General features: G+C 49.6%; 1 protein-coding gene across 4 annotated transcripts in view; it reads left to right on the top strand.

Moving 5' to 3' along the window:
- Positions 1-16,764: 16,764 nt before the first annotated feature.
- Positions 16,765-22,430, top strand: part of ZBTB16 (zinc finger and BTB domain containing 16) — a 182,929-nt gene continuing 177,263 nt past the window's right edge. The window contains exons 1-2 of one of the 4 annotated variants that reach the window (XM_084781353.1): positions 16,765-17,061; positions 20,012-21,369. In XM_084781353.1, the coding sequence (XP_084637479.1) occupies positions 20,102-21,369 (1,268 nt within the window). In that variant the 5' untranslated portion in view covers positions 16,765-17,061; positions 20,012-20,101. The other 3 variants (XM_084781354.1, XM_084781355.1, XM_084781356.1) reach the window with 3 other exon arrangements.

Genomic DNA, 22,430 nt, shown 5'->3' with positions numbered 1-22,430 from the left:
GGTGGATCACACCTTTAGACCCAGCACTCAGGAGGCAGAGGCAGGCGGATCACCATGAGTTCAAGTCCAGCCAGGTCTACAGTGAGTCCCAGACAGCCAAGTCTATAGAGAGAAACCCTGTCTCAAGAAAAAAAAGCAAACAAAAACAAACAAAGTCTGCTTTAAGGATGAAGCTTTGCAGAAGTGGGTCTCCATAAACTGGAACCATCTACACCTTTCAGTAGACTGTAGTCAATTTATAGTTTTTCCTGCTTTTCATTACATTTCTCTCCCAGGTAATATTTTTGGCATCTTATTTTTAGATATGGGTGAGGGGGTGGAAGAAGATTATTTTAAAAAACTGAAATCTAACATATATCACTGGAGCCATATATATAATATTAACATATATGCAATTTGAAATGATTCTTTCATGCAGGCTGTACACCATAGCTTTAAAAAGAGAGCGATCTGGGTGTGGTGGTGCATGCCCACCCAGAGATCCCAGAACTCAAGAGGCAGAGGCAGGCAGATCTCTGTGAGTTTGAGGCCAGCCTGGTCTACAAAGTGAGTCCAGGACAGCCAGGGTTACACACAGAGAGACCCTGTCTTGGAAAAAAAAAACAAGAAACAAACAACAACAACAACAACAACAAAAAGACTGGCCAGGCTATGCAGTACACCTGTGGAACATTCCATTTCCATTTAAGAGGATCATCCTGGCTCCTTCTGCATGGATACAGGGGGTGCCCAGCAAGGAGTCAGGTCTGGGTCTCTGACAGCCCTAGGCTAACTTCCGGTATTGTCCTTTATCATCGTGGAATCTTGGCCAAGTTCCTTCACTTCTTGGAGGTTCTTCAGAAGCTATAGTGTACCTGTTACTTTTCTTGTTTTGTGACAAAATACCTATAAATGCAACTTCAAGGAGGCTGTGTTTAATTTGGCTCATGATTTTTAAATTTTATTTGATGTTTATTTTATGTGCATTGGTCTTCCGCCTTGCCTGCATGTCTGTGTGAGGATGTCAGATCCCCTGGGACTGGAGTTACAGACAGTTGTGAGCTGCCATGTGGGTGCTAGGAACTGAACCCAGCCCCTCTGGGAGAGCTGGCTCAGCAGCTGAGAGTTCATGCTGCTCTATCATGAGGAATAGAGTTCAGGTCCCAGCGCTCACCTTGGGCAGCTCATAAATACCTGTAACTCCAGCTCCATAGGATCTCGTGCCTTCTGGGTACCTGTTCACATACACTCACACAGACATACATATACACAGAAATAAGTATTGTTTAAAAAATAAAATATATCCACCTTAAATGAATATGCCAAAATGGCTGTCACTGGGTATGTGCTTGTATATATGCATACATACACATACCTACATCAAATAATATAAATATAGAACAGAGAATAGGAATTCCCCCAAAGGAAATGATCTCTTTTACATGGTCACAGTGAGAACACCGATGGCCATCAGTGCTAGGTTATTAGTCATAGGAGACCTCAGCCTCCCTCCTCCCAGCTCCACGTGCTTGTGAGCTCACGTCTGGTCACCCAGTTTCATGACCCTCAGTGATGGCTGGCTCAGTTGTCACCTGGATAAACTCTGTAAGCAAGATGGGCCTTTGAGCATGCCTGTGGAAGGTTCTATTGGCTAGGTTAACTGAGATGAGAAGACCCGCCCACCACAGGCAGCATGAGCCTTAGGCAGGGGATGCCGGACTGTATGGAGCCGAGAAAGGGAGCGGAGCACCAGCATTCCTGTGCTCTGAGTCCTGACTATGGATGCAACGTGGCGAGCTGCTTCAAGCTCTAGGCTGCTTGACTTTCCCACCGCGATGGAGTATGCTCAGAATAAACTCTCCCTTCAGAGTATTTTATCACAGCAACAGAAAAAGAAATTAGGACATGCTCAGAGCTAGCTTTGAACACCAAACTGTTCCATGGGCCCTGACCAAAGGCTTCCAAAAGGTTCACATTGTTTACCAGGAAAGCAATTCCAGACGTCTTCCAAGAATAGCTGAATGCCTTCTGTGACATTCTCATCACAGCCCCAGACTGGCTCTGGTCCCCTGTCCTGGCTGAGCAGCCTTGCGGCTTTGGGAACAGTGTAGCACATCTCTACTCCGCTTCCTCGCTATTAAAGTGATCAGGTTGAATCGGGGGAGATTTGAAGTCCCTTTCTGCTGAAAAATGCACCAGGAGGACTGGAGAGGTGGCTCAGTGAGTAAAGCGCTTGCAATGCAGGCATGGGGGCCTGCGTCTGGATCCCCAGGATCTACATACAAAGACGAGGCAGTGAACACCTACAGCCTCATCACTGGGAGGATGGTGTATAGACACATGAGTGGATTCCTGGAGCTTGCTGACCAGTCATTGGTGAGCTCCAAGATCAGAGAGATCCTGTCTCAAAATAAAATGAGGTAGAGAAGCAATTGAAAAAAAGCAACCAACTCTGGTTTCTACCTACATGTGTACACACACACACACACATACACACTTTGAGGAGAGTTAGTTCATGGTTTTTGTTTTTCTTTTGTTTTTGAGACAGGTCTCTCTGTGTAGCTTTGGCTGTCCTAGACACCCTCTGTAGATCAGACTGATCTTGAACTCACAGAGATCTGCCGGCCTCTGCCTCCCGGAGTGCTGGGATTAAAGGCATACGCCACCTCCACCCAATTTTTGAGTTAATTTTTTTCTTTTTTCTTTTGTTTTTTAATTTTTGATTTTTGTTTTTTTGTTTTTGAGACAAGAGTTTCTCTGTGTAACAGCCCTTGCTGTCCTGGACTCACTCTGTAGACAAGGCTGGCCTTGAACTTACAGCGATCTGCCCGCCTCTGCCTCCCGAGTGCTGGGATCAAAGGCGTGCGCCACCACTGCCCGGCTTTGCGTTAATTCCTTACAGCAGTTGTGCTCATCCCTCTACAGCCCTGTAATATCACATCAGGTATCATGGACGTCATCTCCAGGGTCTGTCACTCTAGAAGTGGTCCCTTGTGAAGCTGCTGTTCAACTGTACTTCTCCAGTACCCTTGTGGGGTTGACTGGGAAACCCTTCTCATCACCACCTGCAGGAGACTGTAAAGAAACTCCGGTCTTAGCAAAAAAGCCTTTTACCGCCCAAACTTCTGCTTGAGGGCAAACAGGCAAGGCTCCCAGTGCTCCATTCCCAAGGAAGAGAGCCTCTTACCTACTTAGGATGGCCTGGCTGCAGATCTGAAAAGTCCAGTGATTTTAAGTCATCTTCATTTCACCTTTTTTCCTTCTACTAAGAGAGGCTCAGATGAATCTGCTGAGAGCAGTACAAGATAAATCAGAAAGGGAGAAGAAGGGCCTGGGAAGCTGACTCAGTGATCAAGTGCTTGGTGTGCAACCTGAGGATGTGAGTTCGAATCTCCTGCACTCCAGTGAAAGGCAGATGTGGTGGCATACACCTATAACCTCAGCTCTATGGGTGCAGAGACAAGTGGCTCCTGGGGGTTTTGCTGACCAGTCAGCCTACCCTAAAGGGCAAGCTCTAGGTCGAGTGACAGATTGTCTCAAGAGAAGAGGACACCCGGAGTTGACCTCTGGCTTCTACAGGTGTATGCACAAGTGGGCATACCCACACGTGTTGCATACCACATTCATGATATACATACTGTGGTGGTTTGATTGAGAATAGTCCCCGTAGTCTCATGTGTTTTAATGCCTGGTCCCTAGTTGGTGGAACTGTTTTGGAAGGATTAGGTGTGACCTTGTTGGAGAAGGTGAGCCACTAGGAATGAGCTAAAGACTGAGCCAGGCCCAGGCTTTGTGTCTCCAGTTTGTAGGTCCGATGTAAGTTCTTAACTACTGCTCCGGCACCATGCCTGCCTGCTGCCATGCTCCCCAATTAAATGCTCTCTTTTATAAGTTACCTCAGTCATGGTGTCTCTTCACAGTAATACAGAAGTCCCCGAGACACACATGAATCAAAAAAAAAAAAAAAAAAAAAAAAAAAAGAAAGAAAAGAAAAGAAAAGAAAAATAAAGGGGCTGTAGTTGCTGAGTTTGCAGGAGCAGGCTGCCTGCTGGCTGTGTGTTATTGGGAAGGTTACTTTGCCTCTCTGGCTCTGGCTCACCTTGAGGGACTATTTGCTGGTGACTCATGATGAAGGCCAGGGCTCAATATAATGTCAACTGCGGTTACTAGCACATGCACACTGTTCAATAAATGTCACGGCAAAAATAAAAGACAGGCATGCCTAAAGTATTTTTAAGCCTATCGTATTTGTAGCCATTCCACGTAAACTCCAGGATCCTTTTGGCAGAGTTATCTCCAGGAGACGGTGGAGAGTAGGTGAACAAGCAAGATGAGACCAGAAAGCTAGGCTGTGTGAGTTACAATGTCTCTCCCTCTCCCCAGCCTCCCACCTCCTGCCTTTCCTGTTTCCAGCCTTTGTTTATCAGACAGTAAGCCTCCTGAGTGGGCAATCTTGTTTCTTTTCTTTCAAATAAAGAAGTAACCCCCATCCTGCCTGCCCCCAACAGAGTCATGGGTGGTTGGGAAGACGGCCTTTTTTCTTCTCAGGTTTTGCAGAGACTGAACTCTGCAGAAAAGCAAGACAAACTGTCCACAGGAGGACATGCCATCCCCGCCAATCTGGTTACTCCACAAGGAGGAAAGAGAAAGACAAAGTGAGCGGATGACAGAACTAAGCACCATGGATCTGGGGCAGAGAGGAGCTTATGTGACAATTTTTCCTGTCCCTGTAGGCCTGGATGCCTGTTCCTGAACTGACTGTCATAAATATCTATAATGTTGTAAGTATATATAATTTCGGTGACCTAGCTACACTTAGGAAGTAGCCGTTGTTCCAGAAAGTTTTAGTTGCTTAGCTCAGCATTCTGCTAATAAATGGATGGCAAAGAGAAGAAATTGGCTGACGAATTATTTCTGACTATCAAGGCGTCCATAGAAGATCTCTTTTCCAGATCTTCCATAATGCCTGCTTTAAGATCTTATGAATATGAACAGAGAATACTGGATACCTTTAAATGTTTTTTTTGTCTTAGTCACTGTTCTATTGCTGTAAAGAAAGAGACTCCATGACCAAGGCAATCTTACAAAAGAAAACATGTAATTGGGGGCTGGCTTATGGTTTCAGAGGCTTAGACCATTATCACTATGACAGGGAGCAATGGTAACACATGTGCTGGAGCAGTGGCTGAGAGCTACACACACACACACACACACACACACACACACACACACACAGAGAGAGAGAGAGAGAGAGAGACAGACAGACAGACAGACAGACAGACAGACACAGACAGAGAAACTAGGTTTGGTATGGGCTTTTTTTTTTTCTTGAGACAGGGTTCTCTGTGTAGCCTTGACTGTCCTGGACTCGCTTTGAAGACCAGGCTGGCCTCGAACTCACAGAGAGCCATCCGCCTGCCTCTGCCTCCTGAGTGCTGTTATTACAGGCATGCATCACTGTGCCTGGCAGACTGGTACGGGTTTTTGAAACCTCTAAGTCCACCCCCAATGACACACTTCTTCCAACAAATCCACACCTCTTGGTCCTTCTAATCCTTTCAAATAGCACTGTTCTCTGATGACTAAGCATTCAAATATGTAAGCCTTTGGAGGCAACTCCTATTCAAACCGCCACATTCTGCTTCCTGGCCCTCACAGGCTTAGAGCCATATCGCAATGCAAAAACACATTTCGTTCAACTCCAAAGGTCCTCTCATAGGTTATCGCAGTCTCAACACTGTTTTTAAAAATACGAAGTTTGAAGTCTCTGAGACACGTGGCAATCTCTTAACTGTAACCACCTGTAAAGTAAAAATGCAGCTCACATACTTTGAACATACATTCCAAAAGGGAAGAAGGGGAACATAGTAAGGAAATACTGAGTCAACACAAGACTGAAAAACCAGCACGGAAAACTCCGTATTCTGCCCCTCTCTGTCCGATGTCAAAGCGCTATTCAGATCTCCAACTCCTTCCAGCTTTGTTGACCGCAGCACACTTCTCCCTCTTGGGCTGGGCCTTGTCTGCAGCTTTCCCTGGCAGGTGTCCCATGGCTCTGGCATCCCCGACGTCTTGGGAGTCTTCAGCACATTCCAGGCTTCACCTTCTCAGCTTCACACACGGCTTCCCCTTCTTCCGGCCTCCATGCAGGGGGGTGCCTCTGGTACTCACCCGGCCACAGCAGCTTTCCTTAGCTGTGGAGATTTCACAAACCCTTTCTTGTATCCTTGACTCTAAAGCTGGAAATCACATGATCGAAGCTGCCAAGTTCTGCTCTATGATGGAGCCGGAACTTGGGCTCCTCGCCTAACTGCATCTGCGTGAGGTTTCTGCTACTGATGGTCTCCTTTACTGCTCTAACGTTTCCTTTAATTACTTGTCAGAAGTTGGGAGGCTAGCTGGTGGGGTCTTTTTCTGAAGCCACTGTTCCCTTTATCCCATTTAGTGTCAGGTTTTTCTTTAAAACTTTTTTCCCCCCTAAGATAGGGGCCCTGGTTGTCCTGGAACTTGCTCTGTAGACCAGGCTGGCCTTGAACCCAGAGATCTGCCTGCCTCTGCTTCCCAAGTGCTTGCATTAAAGGTGTGTGCCACTATTTTTTACCTCCTTGAGCACAAGACTTAGCTCCAACATCACCTTTCCCAGTGCTCCTTTTTTCCTCAAATTGTACGTTTTTATATTTTTCTTTGTACGGCTTGCTCCTTTTCATTATACATCTGCAGAAGAGTGATTATTGCCGGGTGGAGGTGGAGCATACCTTTAATCCCAGCACTCAGGAGGCAGAGGCTGGTGGATCACTGTGAGTTCGAGGCCAGCCTGGTCTACAAAGCGAGTCCAGGACAGCCCAAGCTAACACAAAGAGACCCTGTCTCAAAACCAAACCAAACCAAACCAAACAACAACAACAACAACAAAAAGAGTGATTACTAATAACCACAGGACAGAGTCAATACGAGGCTGTCTTGAACTCTCTGCCAAAGCCATTAATTGAAAAAAATTTCAACTTAGCCTTAGGCAGACTTTTAGGGCAAAGGCAAAAAGGAGCCACATTATTATTTATTGACGAACTATCACAAGAATGGCTTCTAGGCTACTTCCTAATATTCTTCACCTCTGAAATCTCCTGGGCTGTTATAATTTGCATCACTCTCAACAGCACTGTCTTCCATGCACCTACTAGAGTGGCCTTTAAACCCTGCTTAAAGCACTCAAGGGCTTTTCTAATCCAAAGTGCCAATGCCTTCCACAGTCTTCCAAATAAAAGTACGGTCAGGCCTATCACAGCAATACCGTAGTCCCTGAAATCAACTTCTGCCTTAACCACTGTACTGTGCTATTGTTGTGAAGAGACACCATGACTATACAACTCTTATAAAAAGAAAACATTTAATTGAAGGTTTGCTTACAATTTCAGAAGTTTAGTCCAGCATCGCCATGGCCGGGGCATGCTGGCACACACGGTGCTGGAGCAGTTGCTGAGCCCTGCGTCCTGATCCACGGGCCAAAAGAGAGACACTGACTGAGTCAGGCACGGGCTCCTGAAACCTCAAAGCCCAACCCCAGTGACACACTTCCTCCAACAAGGTCACACCGAATCCTTCTAATTCTTTCAAATAGTGTCACTCCCTGGTAACTAATCATTCAAAAATATGGTTCTCAGTCAAACCCCCATGGCCACTGTCCCAGCAAGTTTCAGCTGCTCAGCTCAGCATTCTGCTAATAAATATATGGCGTAGAGAAGAAATTCTGGCTGAAAATTATTTCTGAATATTGATCGGCCCAAAGATCTCTTCTAGCTCTCCCATCATATCTGGCTTAACACCTTGTGAATATGAACACTGGAAAACCTTAAAAAATTTTTTTTAAACTTAAAAAAATTTTTTTGGAGCAACATCTCTCTATGTAGCCCTGGTTATCCTGGAACTATGTAGACCAAGCTACACTTGAACTCACAGAGAACTGCCTGCCATCAACACCCACATGTTGGTTTTAGCAGGATATCTTTCCCAACCACACCCAGAATTGACTTAACTTTTATTATTATGTTTTAAATCATGAGTATCTTTGTGTATGTGCACATAAGTGCAGTTACCCTCAGAGTCCAGAAAAGGGGGTTGGATCCTTGGAGCTGGAGTTGTAGGAGTCTGTGAACCACTTGCCACGGGTACTGGTACTCGAACCTCAGTCCTCTGCATAACAGTATACACTCTTGACATCCAAGCCATCTCTCTCTGGCCTCTGGACATGTTTGTTTGTTTGTTTCTAAACATAATCTCTTGCAGTCCAGGCTAGCCTTGAACACCCAATCTTCCTGATTCTGTCTTCCCACTGATGGGAACTACAGGCGTGTTCCCTTAAACTCCGTGCTTCTCCATCTGCCCAGCACACACCTCAAATCGCGGGCTGATGGGATGAGCCTCTTTGCTAGCTAGGCTAAGGGAACGCTCACAAGCTTGCTTCCCTGTGAAGAGATGCCAACTGGGCACGGTGGGCAGATGGGAGCCAGCAGCTTCGCTGCGGACCCCTTGGTCCTGTGAGCATAACGCTAAAGGTTAATAATAATCACAACAGGCAGCTCACCGCTGCGTCCCTATCTAGCTGAGCAGTTTACAACTTAAACTCACGGCAGAGGGAGAAATTGGCTCAATCACTTGGAGTAATGGTACATGAAGAGCCAGTTGGGCATGACCACTACTTAACTCAGGGAGACGGGGCTGCTGCATTTACCATCGGTACACACTAATAAACACGGAGTGCTGCTACAAGGTGAACATTAACACCACCCCCTGCCCACCTGGCCTTGCTTTCTATTTGCCAGCTTGCCTTGCTCTTTACAAAATAAAGGGGACCAGACTAGGGAGAACAGGGCCACAGATCACAAGTGAAATCTAAGAATTAACAGCCACTTAAAAAAAAAATCAGGGTCTTATGTAGCCCTGCTGGCCTGGAACTTACATTAAGCTGAGGGTAACCTTAGACATCTGATCCTCCTGTCTCTACCTCCCAAATACTGAGGCTATAGGTAAGCCCCATTTATACAATGCCAAGGATGAGACCCAGGGCTTCAGGCATGCCAGGCAAACACTACCAGCTGAGCTACATCTCCGGTCTCCTCCTACTTCATTCACGTGAGTGTGCCTAACTGTGTGTATGTGCACCATGGACACAGTCCTCAGAGGTCAGAAGAGGCCTCAGATGCTGAGAACTGAACCTAGGTCCTCTTGGAAGAGCAGTTAAGTGAGCTCTTAAGCACGGAGCCATCTCTCCAGCCCCAACTTCATTCGTTAGATGAGATGTAAGGGGGACAATGTGGCATATGTCAATAATATCAGTGCTTAGCAAGTTCAGGGCCAGCCTTGACTTCACAGTATCAAGTCAGCCAGGGCTAATAGCAAGATCCTGTCAAAACTAACTAACTAACTAACTAACTAACTAACTAACTAACTAACACAACCAACCAACAAACTAAAAGAAAAACAAGAGGGAAAGAAGGATTTAAAGTTTGTCAGCTCCAAGAGCTCATCTTAAAACTCTCCTACCAGAATATTAGATAGGGGGAAGTGGAGAGGTTGCCTGACGTCATTGCTAATAATATCTAACGTTTCACTTCTTTCAGTGCCGGGCTGGATTCCAGCCCCTCGCCTGTCTAGGCAAGTGCTTCCCCACTGAGCCACCTCCCAAGCCCTTGTTTTGTTTTTGAAATGAGAAAGCACTAAGTAGTCCAGGGTGGTTTTAAACCCCTCTACTCCTGCTATCGCGGCATGGGGGCTATATAGACACCCAATACCTGGATGACATTTACATCTTTGTGCCTCCTCCCAGTGACTTTAGTGAGGCGGACTCTGTGATGGCCCACAGTTTTCAGGTGAGGATCTTGCAGTGCAGGGCTCACTCAGATCCTGTGTTGGGAGTCCCAGTACTGAGTCCCTCGGATTCGAATGGAACCTAAGGATTCTGATGCCTCTCACCCTCCTGGCTCTGCTTCCAAAAATGCCTGGGCCATGGGGGTCAGGTCATAGGCAGGCAAGGGCAATGGAAGGCTCTAGGCAGAAGTTTTGTTTTGTTTTGCTTTGTTTTTAAATGGGCCAGTTCTACATATATTCGTGATCTGTCCTCACATATGTCTACCCAACTTGACAGCTAGCCTCGGGGGCTGGGAGAAGAGGTCCTACACCGAACAGGACCCGAGGTCTGGCCTTCTGGAAACTCCCAGGGGAGGGGGTGGTCAGAACACACACCAGTTAGTTAGATACGAGGCATATGGCGATAAGTGTCATGATCAACGTCCAAACACTGCACAGGGACTCACAGAGGAGGGAGAGATGGATTCTGACGGGGGTGGGGTGGGGTGGGGACAGAGGAGGACAGAGTACCAAGAGTCTGGCTGGAGTCCACAGCAGCCTCTGTTCTGTTCTGGGTCCTTGTCTCAAAAAAGCAAAAAGGAAAAAATTTGGGGAGAAAGCCTCACTGAGTAGAGACCAGGCTGGCCTTGAACTTGCAGAGATCACCTGCCTCTGCCTGCAGAGTTCTGGGATTAAAGGTTTGCTGGACTACACCAGGGTGTACACACACACACACACACACACACACACACACACACACACACACACACACACACACACGATGTAGAAGTAGAAATCAGAGGACAACTTGTGAAAGTCAGTTAGTTCTCTTCTACCGTGCGGGGCCTGGAGATGGAAGGTGGGTTGTCAGTCTTCACAGCAAGTGCCTTTGCCTGCTGAGCCATCTCCTTGGTCCCTGACAATTTCTGTCTCGAGAGGAACTTCGGAAACTCGCACGAAACGTGTGGCTGGAAGCAGAGCTTTCATGTATTCTGCTGGCTTGCCTTGTCTCCCTGGGTCAGGGTAAATGAAGGTGTGTTGCTAGAGATCTATCCCTGCCATCTTAGGAGGCAGTTTCGTCACGGTGTGAGTATGCACATACAGGCTAAGACAGCGCTAAAGACACTACCAGGTGATTACAGTTTCACAGACACTATCTTATCGGAACACTGGCACACATGTGGCCCACTATTGACCAAAACATAGTTACAGTGTGCCTAAGCATATTCTGCTTTAAGGACCCTCAGGAGGTCAGACTTTGTTTTGCAATCAGATCGTGGTAACCGTAAGTGCAGCCAGTAGTAGGGGAATAAAGCGGTTTCCATACATTTCTTTATTGTTAAGAAAGAAATGTTTAATAACGTAACAGAAGATGTCCCCAGTGGCACCTACAAGACCTTACACTCTTCCGGGCTTTGTCCATAGCTATGGCTTTCTCTCTGTAAAATAGGTGCCTTGCTTCCTCCCCTCCCCTCTCCTCTCCTCAATGTTCCCTCCCCTCTGCTCCCTTCCCTTTCCTTCCCCTCCCCTTCCTTCACCCCCCACCCCCTGTGTGTTTAGAGCTTTTTTTGGGGGGGGGGGAACAGTTTCAGTATGTAACCTTAGATGGCATAGAATTGGCCAAGTAGCCAGGCTGGCCTCAAACTTATAGATCCTCTGCCTCCTGAATGTTTGGATAAAAAGCATGTGCCACCATGTCTGTCTGTCTGTCTGTCTGTCTTTTGAGACAGGATCTCACTATGTAACTCTAGCTGGCCTGAAACTTGTTTGTAGACCAGGCTAGCCTCAAACTCACAGACATCTAACTGTCTCTGCCTCCAAGTACTGGGATTAAAGGTCTGTGCCACTACACTTAGCCCAGCCATATTTTTAAAGATTTATTTTTACTATAAATTATGTACATATGTGTGTGCCGGTATGTACATGTAAGTGTGGGCGCCTGAAGAGGTAGGAGGAAGGCACTGGATCTCCCGGAGGTACAGTTACAGGCAGCTGTGAGCCTGTAATTACAAACATGGGTGTTTGGAATGTTATTCTGGGCCTCTGCAAGAGTGCAACCATGCTTTCTTTCTTTAAAAAAAAAATTCATCTTTAATGTTTTGCCTGCATGTGTGTCTGTATACCATGTGTGTGCCTGATGCCCATAGAAGCTGAAGAATAAGATGCTGGATTCTCTGAGACTGGAGTTACAGGCAGTTGCAAGCTGCAACGTGAATGCTGGGAACCAAACCCAGGCGTTCTGGGGGACCAGCCAGTGCTCTTACCCACGGAGGCATCTCTCCAGCCCCCAAAGCAACCTTGGAATCTAAGTCCACAAGAGTAAACTGAGGAGGTAAACAGCTGCCGAATAAAAGCTGAACACCTAAAGGGTGTGACATGCTTCCCTTCTTCCCTGGCTCCTAACAAAGAAACATAAAGTTTTGTTTGTTTTAAAGGCCCCATTTCCCCAAGGAAAACTTGGGGGTTAGTTTTCAGCATGGTGCCTGGGGACTGAGTGGTGGGACTCTCATTACCTATAATGGGAGCCACGCCGACTCCCTCCATGCATGCTATATGGGAAATGCACCCCTTGATAGCTACAAAATTTTCGTTTTTTGAAATTGAGGCTGTCTTTTTCAGCGCAAAGCAGATTTCTAGAAACACCCAAAGCTATCTGGTGTTGGCCTGTGGCCTGCGTGAGTTTGTGTGTAAGGCAGAAAATGCGTGTGTGTGTGTGTGTGTGCGTGTATGTGTGTGTGTGTGTGTGTATAGACCCCCTCCAAACAGCAACATTAAAACGTTGTACCCTATAGCTGATTGAAGTAGTTGCTGTATCTCACCTCAAAGCTTTGTTAGGAGCCCTATAAACCTGGCACACAGTTTGTGACACCCAGTGAAATGCTGTACTTTCCCATAATAACCTGAGCCCTGCTGCCTGTCATTAAGGGACCTCTCTTATTAAACATCTCTTTTTTAAATGGCTGCTATCATCTGGTCCCAGTGTACATTAAATCCCATTATAATTATAAACACACTTCACCATAACATCCCGTGCAGATCTCATCCACACTGCCTGCCCCCTCAGGGCATCTTTGCACGAATAACAACTCAGATTTGCTATTTGAGTTGACAACATTAGGTCCCAACACCATTTGCAATATGCTGGGTAGAGAAAGAGGGAAGAAAACACTGTCTTGTCCTCAGTCACAAAGATCTTGGGGTCACAATGACCCTAAGGCTGCTGGAGCTAAAAAAAACATCCTTCCTTTATTCCTTCTCGAAAAGTTGTTCTCTGGTCAGGTGTATTGGTCTCTGGAGGTTATACAGTAAGACCCTGTCTCAACCGAACAATTGATCATATAGAAGCCAGCAAGAAGAGATGACTAAGTTTGCAGTCTCCACTGTTCAGTGCCTTGTGGTGGGAAAAGGATGATGAAAATTATCACCTAAGCAGCCATTTTTCTGTTTGTGTTTCCTGAGCCTAAACTACCAGAACATACAGGTCATCTCAGTACTTTGTTCTTTTTTTTTTTTTTTTTTTTTTTAAGGTATGTCTCACAGAGTTGTGCCACTTAATTCACTTATGGAATACAGAATGGGCACACACACCACACTTAAGTATGTGCAGTGCTGGGGATTCAAACCCAGGACTTGATGGTTGCTAATCAGGGACTTAATGTATTAAACTGCATCCCCAGCCCAAAGACTTGAGACTTCCCACTCACTTACAGGTAAGAGTGAAACTCCCTTTCAATATAGCCTGAGACTCAGGGGAAGGCAGGCAAGCGCAGGGAGCCTTATGGGATAGCCAAAGAACCACTCTGACTGGTGCGCTGTTTCCTAGCCTTGTCCGCAGCAGAGAAAGGAAAAGGGAATTAAGAGCCCAGAGGTTGTTTCTTTGCCTCCTGTTGGCAGCAGCCGGGTCATCTAGGCACGAAGGGCTCAAGGGCTTGAGCTGCACACTTACAGGGTGTGATTCAAAGCATCATGTTGGGTGGGAACGGTCTGTGAGCCCCACCTTTCTTATCTGCCCAAATGAGGCTGGTCACAGAATGCCAATGGGCTGTCATTGAAGGATTAACTAAAACTGGACAGGGGATGTGTTAAGGTTCACAGGGGAGGCTCTGAATGAATTCTTACACCCACCATCTCCTTCCTGTCTGTTTCCCTCAGACTGGAAGATGCTCTTCCACTAGCTGACTTTCGAGAGGGTCCATGGCTGGGAGGTACACACGGAGAAGAGGAGATGAGGGAACGAGGGCATCTGCAGTAGAATTCTGCCCAAGGCTTAATTAGCTCATCTTGTCTCTCTGCTTCTAGCATGACTAAGACTTCGAGCGTGACTCTTGGATTTTGTCAGCAAACCTTAAACCAAGGCTCTGTATTTTGTTTTGTTTTGTTTTTGAGAGACGGTTTCACTTAGGTGCCTGGGGCTGGTCTTGAACTCTGTCTCTACGGTGCTGGGATAAAAGGCAAGCACCACCAAGCTCTGTGGGTTTTGCCTTTTTAGGAGCTGACTTTCCAGTTTCCCTTACTGGAGAGAGAGAGAGGAAAAAAAAAAATCAAAATGACAGAGGAGAGAGAGAGAGAGAGAGAGAGAGAGAGAGAGAGAGAGAGAATATGAATATATCTCAATTGGGAGTCTCATCGTCTTCCAGGATCCAAGGACACAGCTCTGGCTATAAATGGTGCTGGTTTGGGAGTCGGGACTACTGTTGCTTTATCTGGGCCCAATAAACCTTATCAAACTGCTGTGCGGCCAGCCTTCATCACTAAGTGGAAACGCTCTGGAGCCCAAAGCTGGCACTCAGCCCACAGCCTTGCCTGTCTTCTCCCTTTCTGTTACCCTTCCCCACCTCTTAAATCCAGGTATTACTCTCTTTTTAACACTTACTAACAAGGGCTGGGCTCTTTAATGGGCAGAGTTTATGAAGCAGGGGAGATTTTCACAGAGTGAATATGGTGGGTGGTGGGGTAGGGGTGGGGTTGGGGGTGGGGAGGCCGGAGACAGGCAGAATTGTTCTTTCTTTTCCATTGTGTCCGCAGATCCCCTTTCCCTGATTTGAGGATTAATGGGAGAATAGGACCAGAAGTTAATTGTGTGCCTCTCTGGTGACTGCTTGAGAGAGGCCGGTAGGTGGATGTGGACCCTAGATAGCAAGCACACTTTAGGCAGGTAATCAACAAGTGCAATGTAGCTGGGCTTGGTGGCGCAGGCCTTTAATCCCAGCACTGTGAAGGCAGAGGCAGGCTGATCGCTTCGAGTTCGAGGCCAGCCTGTTCTACAAAGTGAGTCCAGGACAGCCAAAGCTGTCTCGAAAAAAACAAATCATCCTCATCATCATCAACAACAACAACAACAAAACAAAGACAAAAACAATGTTTCCATTCACCTGCCTAGGCATCCACAGGAATCTTTCCTGTTCCCCTATACTCATCCACTCTTGCTTTCTTCCTATGGCAGTTTCATCGTAACTTCCCTCAAATCCCCTTTGTCTTACAGAGGTTTGGCCTTTATATACGGTTGCGTTGCATGCCAACTGACTACAGGGGTGTTGCCCATTAGAGAGAGGGTAACTCAGCTGCTGCTTTCTCCCTTCAATTCCCTGTGCTCCCTTCTGCTGACTTCTCTGACCCACTGCGAGTCTGAGAACTGGAGTGTCACCTGCTAGGGTGGGAATGCCTTGACGTTATGACCACCACGATAGTTGCCCAGTGCAGACCCTGTGTAAGCTCTGCCACCTGGTCTTTGTGGGGTCTTGTCTTCATTCACCGCCCACCGTCCTCCTCCTGTACCTCTTGGATCAAGATGCGATTTTATGAGTCCTGTGGGACATCCGTGGCCCTTGATTGGTAAGCCAAGGAGGGTGGGGACTGTGTAGGTGACTTTTCTGAGACCCCTGGGTGGCGCTCCTCCACCACACCCCCAACATCAACGCATTGGGGCTTTTGCCTGAGGCCAGAGCTCAGAGAAGGACCTTCCATTCCCAACCCCCTGCCAGGCTCTGTGCGAAAAGGGAAAAGACAGGGCTTCCCCGCAGCTGGAGGAAGGACTTATTTTTCTTTGGTCTTGCTGCCCTATGGTTTGTCCCAACTACGCCCTTTAAAGAGGGCTAGCGACACAGGGGAAAGTATGCTAGAGCGGCTCTGCGCTCTTTCAAGCTTCCAGTCCCTCGGGAAGGCTGAGCTGAGCTAAGCGCAGGATCTTCAGACCTTTACATCCAGGTTCCTGGGGCTGGGAATGGTGTGTGTGTGTGTGTGTGTGTGTGTGTGTGTGTGTGTGTGTGTGTGTGTGTCTCCCCGAGATTGAGAGTGAGAAAGTTTTGCTTCTCAGGCCTTAGTCTCTCAGCTTGCAAATATTCAGAGAGCAAAAACAAGGTGCCTCCGCCCCCCTCGCCCCAAACCAGATCACTACTGGCCTGGCTGGATTTGACTGGCAAGCAGGAGAGGCCTGGTTTGGGACTGAAGAAACGATTCACTTAAAACCAATGTTTAGGGCAAAGGAGGATACAATCCGAGTCCCGAGGAAAAATGAAAGGCTAGGTGCCACACACTGAACTGCTGCAAATAATAGAAACCGGACAAAACTCCGCTACTGAGCACTGGAGTTGGGGGAGTTGGCGGCGCGGGATATCATGGTCAGTGGAAATGAAAAACCTGGGGCTTAAAGTAGGGACTACTCCCTCTCACCCCTTTGGTCCCTTGAGGGTTGCCAGGTACTCTGCGGCTCCTCTTCCTAGCAACCTTTTGCCCTCTCCACCTAGTCACAAGCAGCAGCGGCTGGCGCCTGGGCAGCAGCTAGATGTCAGGAGAAGCCCGGAGCGCCGAGCGCTGGGAAGGGAGGGGAGCGCCCGGGAAGGGAGGGCTAGACTAGGAGCGCGCACGGACTCTGCCAGGGCGGGGGTGGGGCGGGGTGGGCGGGCCGAGGCCGGCCAGGGGGAGGGGAGGGGGCAGCTGTGGGCAGGGAGCCGGGCTCGGCCGCCAGCACTAAAGATGGAGAGACGCCGGGGCCTCGCAGGGGAGGGGGCTTGGCGTTGACGTGGGACGCGGCGGAGGCGCCGCAGCCGGTGGTGATTTGCTAACCTAGCGGCAGAGAGGAGTTAAGGGTGATGAGAGCGGGTACTGCGAACTGCCGGGCGATGCCGCCGCTGCCGCCGTGAGATTCGGAGCAACAGTTCCCCAGCAACACCCCTTCCCCGATCCAGGCACACCCCTCACCCCCCAGGCACGCACACCCACCCTAAGCTCCTGGCTCTGCAAGCGGTGAGTGTGTGTGTGTTGGGAACCCGGGAAGGACACGCACCGCCCAGCGATCGCCTCCCGCCAGGGCGCCCTGGGGCGGGGGAGGTTTAGGCGGGTGGTGCTAGCTTTAGCCACTCGGCCCCTGGGCTCGTGCGGTTGCTCTCTGGTTGCTGCTACTGCAGCGGACGCCGGTGCCGGTTGGGGGTCAGCTAGAAAGCGGAGACGAGGTTGTCAGCTTGGGCGCAGCTGCCTCACCAACCTTCCTCCTCACAGGGCACGGTCCGGGTGAGAGGTGGCAGGCCGGGCGGTCGGCTAGGGCTGCGGGCGCGTGTGGTCGGAGACGGGGTGGCTTTGTACAGGCAACGGCTGGCGAAGGAGCAGAGAGCTTGTCTGTGGGTGCTCATATGTATGCGGACTGGAGCGCTTGGCGTGAGATAGGATTGTATCTTGTTTATTTGTGTTTATTCGCTGGACCGCTGGGGAGCTAGAACCGGAGGCGCCGAGGAGTGGACCTTGGGGGGCGGATGGGAGGGGACTGGTACCCGCTTGGGTTTTGTTTTCTTTAGAGAAAATGTGGTGGGAGCTTTTCTCTTTTTTTTCTTGATTGGACTTGATGCCCCTTTTTTTAAGGAGAGAGGGAAGCTTCGGAGAGACTCCGGCGCTCCGAGTCCTCCTCGGCTCTCGGTGGGAGCCGCCGTTGCACCGGAGCTCCTTGTGCGCTCCCGACCCCGCACGGTGGGTTCCCGGGCTCTGCACCTGATGCGTTCGGGATGCTTTTCCCACCCTGGCGCGCCGGCTGTAAGCTTGCCCAGCCCCTCGCACGCTCCCGCACGCGCTCGAAATGCGCACGATCCTGCCAGCCTGCGGACCCACCAGAATGCACAGACGCGCTCGGCAGCGACCAGCTCGCCTCCTCCCCGCCACGCTCCCAGCACGTCGGCAGCTGGTGCGGGAGGTCGGGGAACCTGCTGGTGGCTTCTCGGGGATCCCGATCCTGGGTGGGAGACGGAGGACGCGGAGATTTCTTCTCACTGGCCTCCCACCACTCGCCTTAGGGTTTTTGTGCTTCCCTCTTCTCCAGCGTGTTGCGCCGCCCGGCCGGCCTAGCTGCGGCGTCCACCCCGCTTGGACCTTCGCCTTTCCTGGTGTCTTTCGCTTTCCCTCTTTTCTTAGCTGGTTCCCTTTCTTCCAGGCACCTGACTTCCGGGGAAAAGTTGCTTTCCCAAGTTTGCCAAAGTCCTTTGCAAGTCTCGGCGGGGGTCTCTGGGAATGAGGGGTGTGTTGCGCGATCGATCCTTCCGAGCTCTGGCGGGTTAGCGCTGTCTTTTTGCCCAGAGCCGCCCGACTGGTCGCTGTACCGGTTGGATCGCAGGGTGCGGGAGCCGCTGGTTAGGGAGAGGGCACCTTGATTTGACTCAAGAACCAAAATGCTCCTTTGGGGGAAGGTATTCAGGCAGCGAACCTTTTTTCTATTTTGGCTTCTACCTCTGAGTTCTCTGAAACTCTGCTCTCTTCTGAAAGCACACCGTGTTCATGAAGCCTGTGATGAATGGATGTCTCACCCTAGTTGATACCCTACCGTTTCCAGTTTGGGGTGGACAGCCAGCCAGTACTGTTAACCCTTTCTGCATGAGTTTTGTGCCTAAGAGACCTTAAGACTCTTGTTGAGGGTGAAGGCAAGCTCTAAGAAGAGTGGATGAGAAGCCTAATTCTCTCCACCTTCTCCCCAGGCCGCTTGTTGGCTGTATGAGATTTTGGCCACAGCTAGACAGGCTGGGACATGAGCCCGTTAGGTCTTTCTGTCCATGCCTCAATGGCTGCTCAGAATCGGGAGCCCCTCGGTTATCCAGAACACGCTCTCTAGGAGAGGCCTTTGTGTTCCACCCTTGTCTTCCCCTCCTCACCTAACTCACACTAGAGGTGCTGTGCCAATGTCACTTACAGAGCCACGTTTCAGTGTCAGCTTTTTTCCTGGTCACTGGACTTGCCAACACACGGGAGGCATCCAGTCTGGCGTACACCCTCAAGGCTGCTGGAAATAGCCCCTCCTATGGGGTCTCTCTGCTTTCTCATTTTAGATCGTTCTGTCCGATGGGTGCTTGTGGCAGGAGGGAAAAGAGGCTTTGGCAGCTTGTGTAATTGTATGTAGGCCTGTTAACACTCTTTGGCTAGTGCGCGTGCACACACACCACACATCTTGGACATATGCAGTAGCTTTGAGGAACTTGTAGGTAGAAATTACTTAAGCTAGAATGCGAGGGATATGTGTGTGTCCCGCGCGCGCGCGCTTGCGCGCTCTGTTTGTCGTAGCTTAAGAATGGGTCTGCCTAATCCTTTGCAGCCTTGACTACATAGTGCAAGGACAGAAGCCTTAGAAGTCACTGGATGATGGAGAGAAAGCAAGTCTAAGAGAGGACAGCCTCATTGCTTGCAGATACGAGGCCACCATCATGTTTAGTAGCCCTGGCTAGATTAAAGTTGTCTCCTAAGGCCCTCTCAGTGAGGCAGAGCTAGAAAAACTTTGAAGACGAGGGTTTGCCTCTAGAGGGTGGACAGTAAAGCTGAATGCTTATGTTGACTAAAGGAAGGGGTTAAAAAACTCACTAATTTTAAGTAAGTTTGTGAACCTCATAGTGGACACTGGTCTAACATGGGAAAGCGCTAGTCTCAGGCTTAAAGAATGCCCTGGATTGACTGTGATCGGCATTTCCTTTCATTCAACTGATGCTACAGCACATTGGAGCAAGCTTATGGAGACGCACAACTTTCTTTTTTATTCTCAGCACCCTGGGCTTGTTGGAAATGGCTGCCTATAGACTTTTTAGGAAGCCCGGGCCCTTTCCATTAAGCCCCCAAGAGCCTCTTGCTGGAGAGCGAGCATACTGTAGTGTTTGACTCCTTATTTTTAGGGAACACTGGGGACGTTTGCACTTACTCATCTCTTTCTTCTTTCTTCTCTTCTCTTCTCCAGTCCCCTCTGCTGACTCAGAAGCCTACCCTGCCCCACCTCGCAGAACAGAGAAGGAAAGGAAAGCCCCATGCCTGAGCCCAGGGGAGCATCATGGATCTGACAAAGATGGGTATGATCCAGCTGCAGAACCCTAGCCACCCTACGGGGCTGCTGTGCAAGGCCAATCAGATGCGACTGGCCGGGACTCTGTGCGATGTGGTCATCATGGTGGACAGCCAGGAGTTCCATGCCCACCGGACGGTCCTCGCCTGCACCAGCAAGATGTTTGAGATTCTCTTCCACCGAAACAGCCAGCACTATACTCTGGACTTCCTCTCCCCAAAGACCTTCCAGCAGATCCTGGAGTATGCCTACACCGCCACACTGCAAGCCAAGGCAGAGGACCTGGATGACCTGCTGTACGCAGCGGAGATTCTGGAGATTGAGTACCTGGAGGAGCAGTGCCTGAAGATCCTGGAGACCATCCAGGCGTCTGATGACAATGACACAGAGGCCACCATGGCCGACGGTGGCGGCGAAGAAGAAGAGGACCGCAAGGCTCGATACCTCAAGAACATCTTCATCTCGAAGCATTCCAGCGAGGAGAGTGGGTATGCCAGTGTGGCTGGACAGAGCCTCCCTGGGCCCATGGTGGACCAGAGCCCTTCAGTCTCCACTTCTTTTGGTCTTTCGGCCATGAGTCCTACCAAGGCAGCAGTGGACAGTTTGATGACCATAGGACAGACTCTTCTGCAAGGAACTCTTCAGCCGCCTACAGGGCCTGAGGAGCCCACGCTGGCCGGGGCTGGGCGGCACCCTGGGGTGGCCGAGGTGAAGACAGAGATGATGCAGGTGGATGAAGTCCCTGGCCAGGACAGCCCCGGGGCAGCTGAGTCCAGCATCTCAGGAGGGATGGGGGACAAGCTTGAAGAAAGGAGCAAAGAGGGACCTGGGACCCCAACGAGAGGCAGTGTCATCACCAGTGCCAGGGAGCTGCATTATGGGCGAGAGGAGAGTGGTGAGCGGCTGTCACCTCCCGTTGAAGCTGGCCAGGGACCCCCTGGGCGACAGGAGCCTCTGGCACCGCCAGTGGAGAAGCATTTGGGCATTTACTCAGTGTTGCCCAACCACAAAGCTGACGCTGTGTTGAGCATGCCGTCTTCAGTGGCTTCCGGGCTCCATGTACAACCTGCCTTGGCTGTCTCCATGGACTTCAGCACCTATGGGGGCCTGCTGCCTCAGGGTTTCATCCAGAGGGAGCTGTTCAGCAAGCTGGGGGAGCTGGCCGTGGGCATGAAAGCCGAGAGCCGTCCCCTGGGCGAGCAGTGCAGCGTGTGTGGGGTCGATCTGCCAGACAACGAGGCTGTGGAGCAGCACAGGTAAGCCCCTGGTCCAGCCCTGAAGCCATGCCAGGCTTCTGGCCCTCACGGCCTATGCTGAATCTGGGGACCTGACTCCTTTGTGCTCTTTGGAAAACAAAAACCATACCCAAACATTTTTTTCTAATGTCGAGGAATAGGAGGGCACAGCTATTTTCAGAGCGTGGTGAGGAGAAATGGCGTCTAGCCACAGTGCCAGGGGAGTCACGGGCCCAGCTTCTAGGCCTTCCTTTCTGTTTTTTGCTTTTGGGCTTCTACCTGGCCTTCCTGTGGTTTGGTCTACGCTTTTGTTTTGCCTGGAGTGACTGTTTAATAATAAAGTCGCGAGAAGCGAGAAAAGGGGCAGGAAGTGGGGTTCAGCCTGAGGGTCTCCTGTGGCCAAGATCAAGCCATGTTATCAGACTTCAGCTTTTCCTACCCGCACTGACCATAGTTTGTGCAGTGGCAGGCCGGTGTCTGCAGCCTAGGAGAGTAGCACAGGCTGGATGCTGTTTCAAGTCCTACACATACCCGTAGGTCCCAAAATGTCTGTTCTGGCAGACACATTCCAAGACAGAGGAGGCTTTAGTTAAACTCAGAAGGATGCATAGAAGAGTTTCGGTTTTACAGCCTGTATATTCTCTTCTTATCTCTGATCATGAGGGCTAGCCTTGGTTACCCTCTGGCTTTCTGGTTTGCTCTCTGCAACCGTCCCCGACCCCCACCCCCAACCCCCAACCCCTCTTCTGAGTTCTTGTGACTTGCTTGGTTCAGGACCCAGTTCTTTACCTGGAATTGCCCATTTGTTACAATAGCCCCCAAGAAATAGGTAGTGTTTCTTTTACTAGATGGGGGGGAGACCGAATACTACCAAAGCAGAAACATTCAAACTTAAGACTTAACCTCTCTTGCATTGTGGTTCCTTGTAGCCATCCAGTGAAGAAGAGGATCCTTCCTGCAGAACAGGTGGGGGGAGCGCTGCCCAGTGCTCATCAGAGAGGGCGTCAACAGTGGACTTGCCTTTTCTGTTTGCCAGAATTTATAAGCCCATCGCCCCTCACCCCTGGGTCTGATGAGTTGTG

The sequence above is a fragment of the Acomys minous genome (assembly GCF_964271855.1).
Source record: "Acomys minous genome assembly, chromosome: 5".
NCBI lineage: Eukaryota > Metazoa > Chordata > Mammalia > Rodentia > Muridae > Acomys > Acomys minous.
This window is presented reverse-complemented; position numbering and strand designations above follow the sequence as displayed.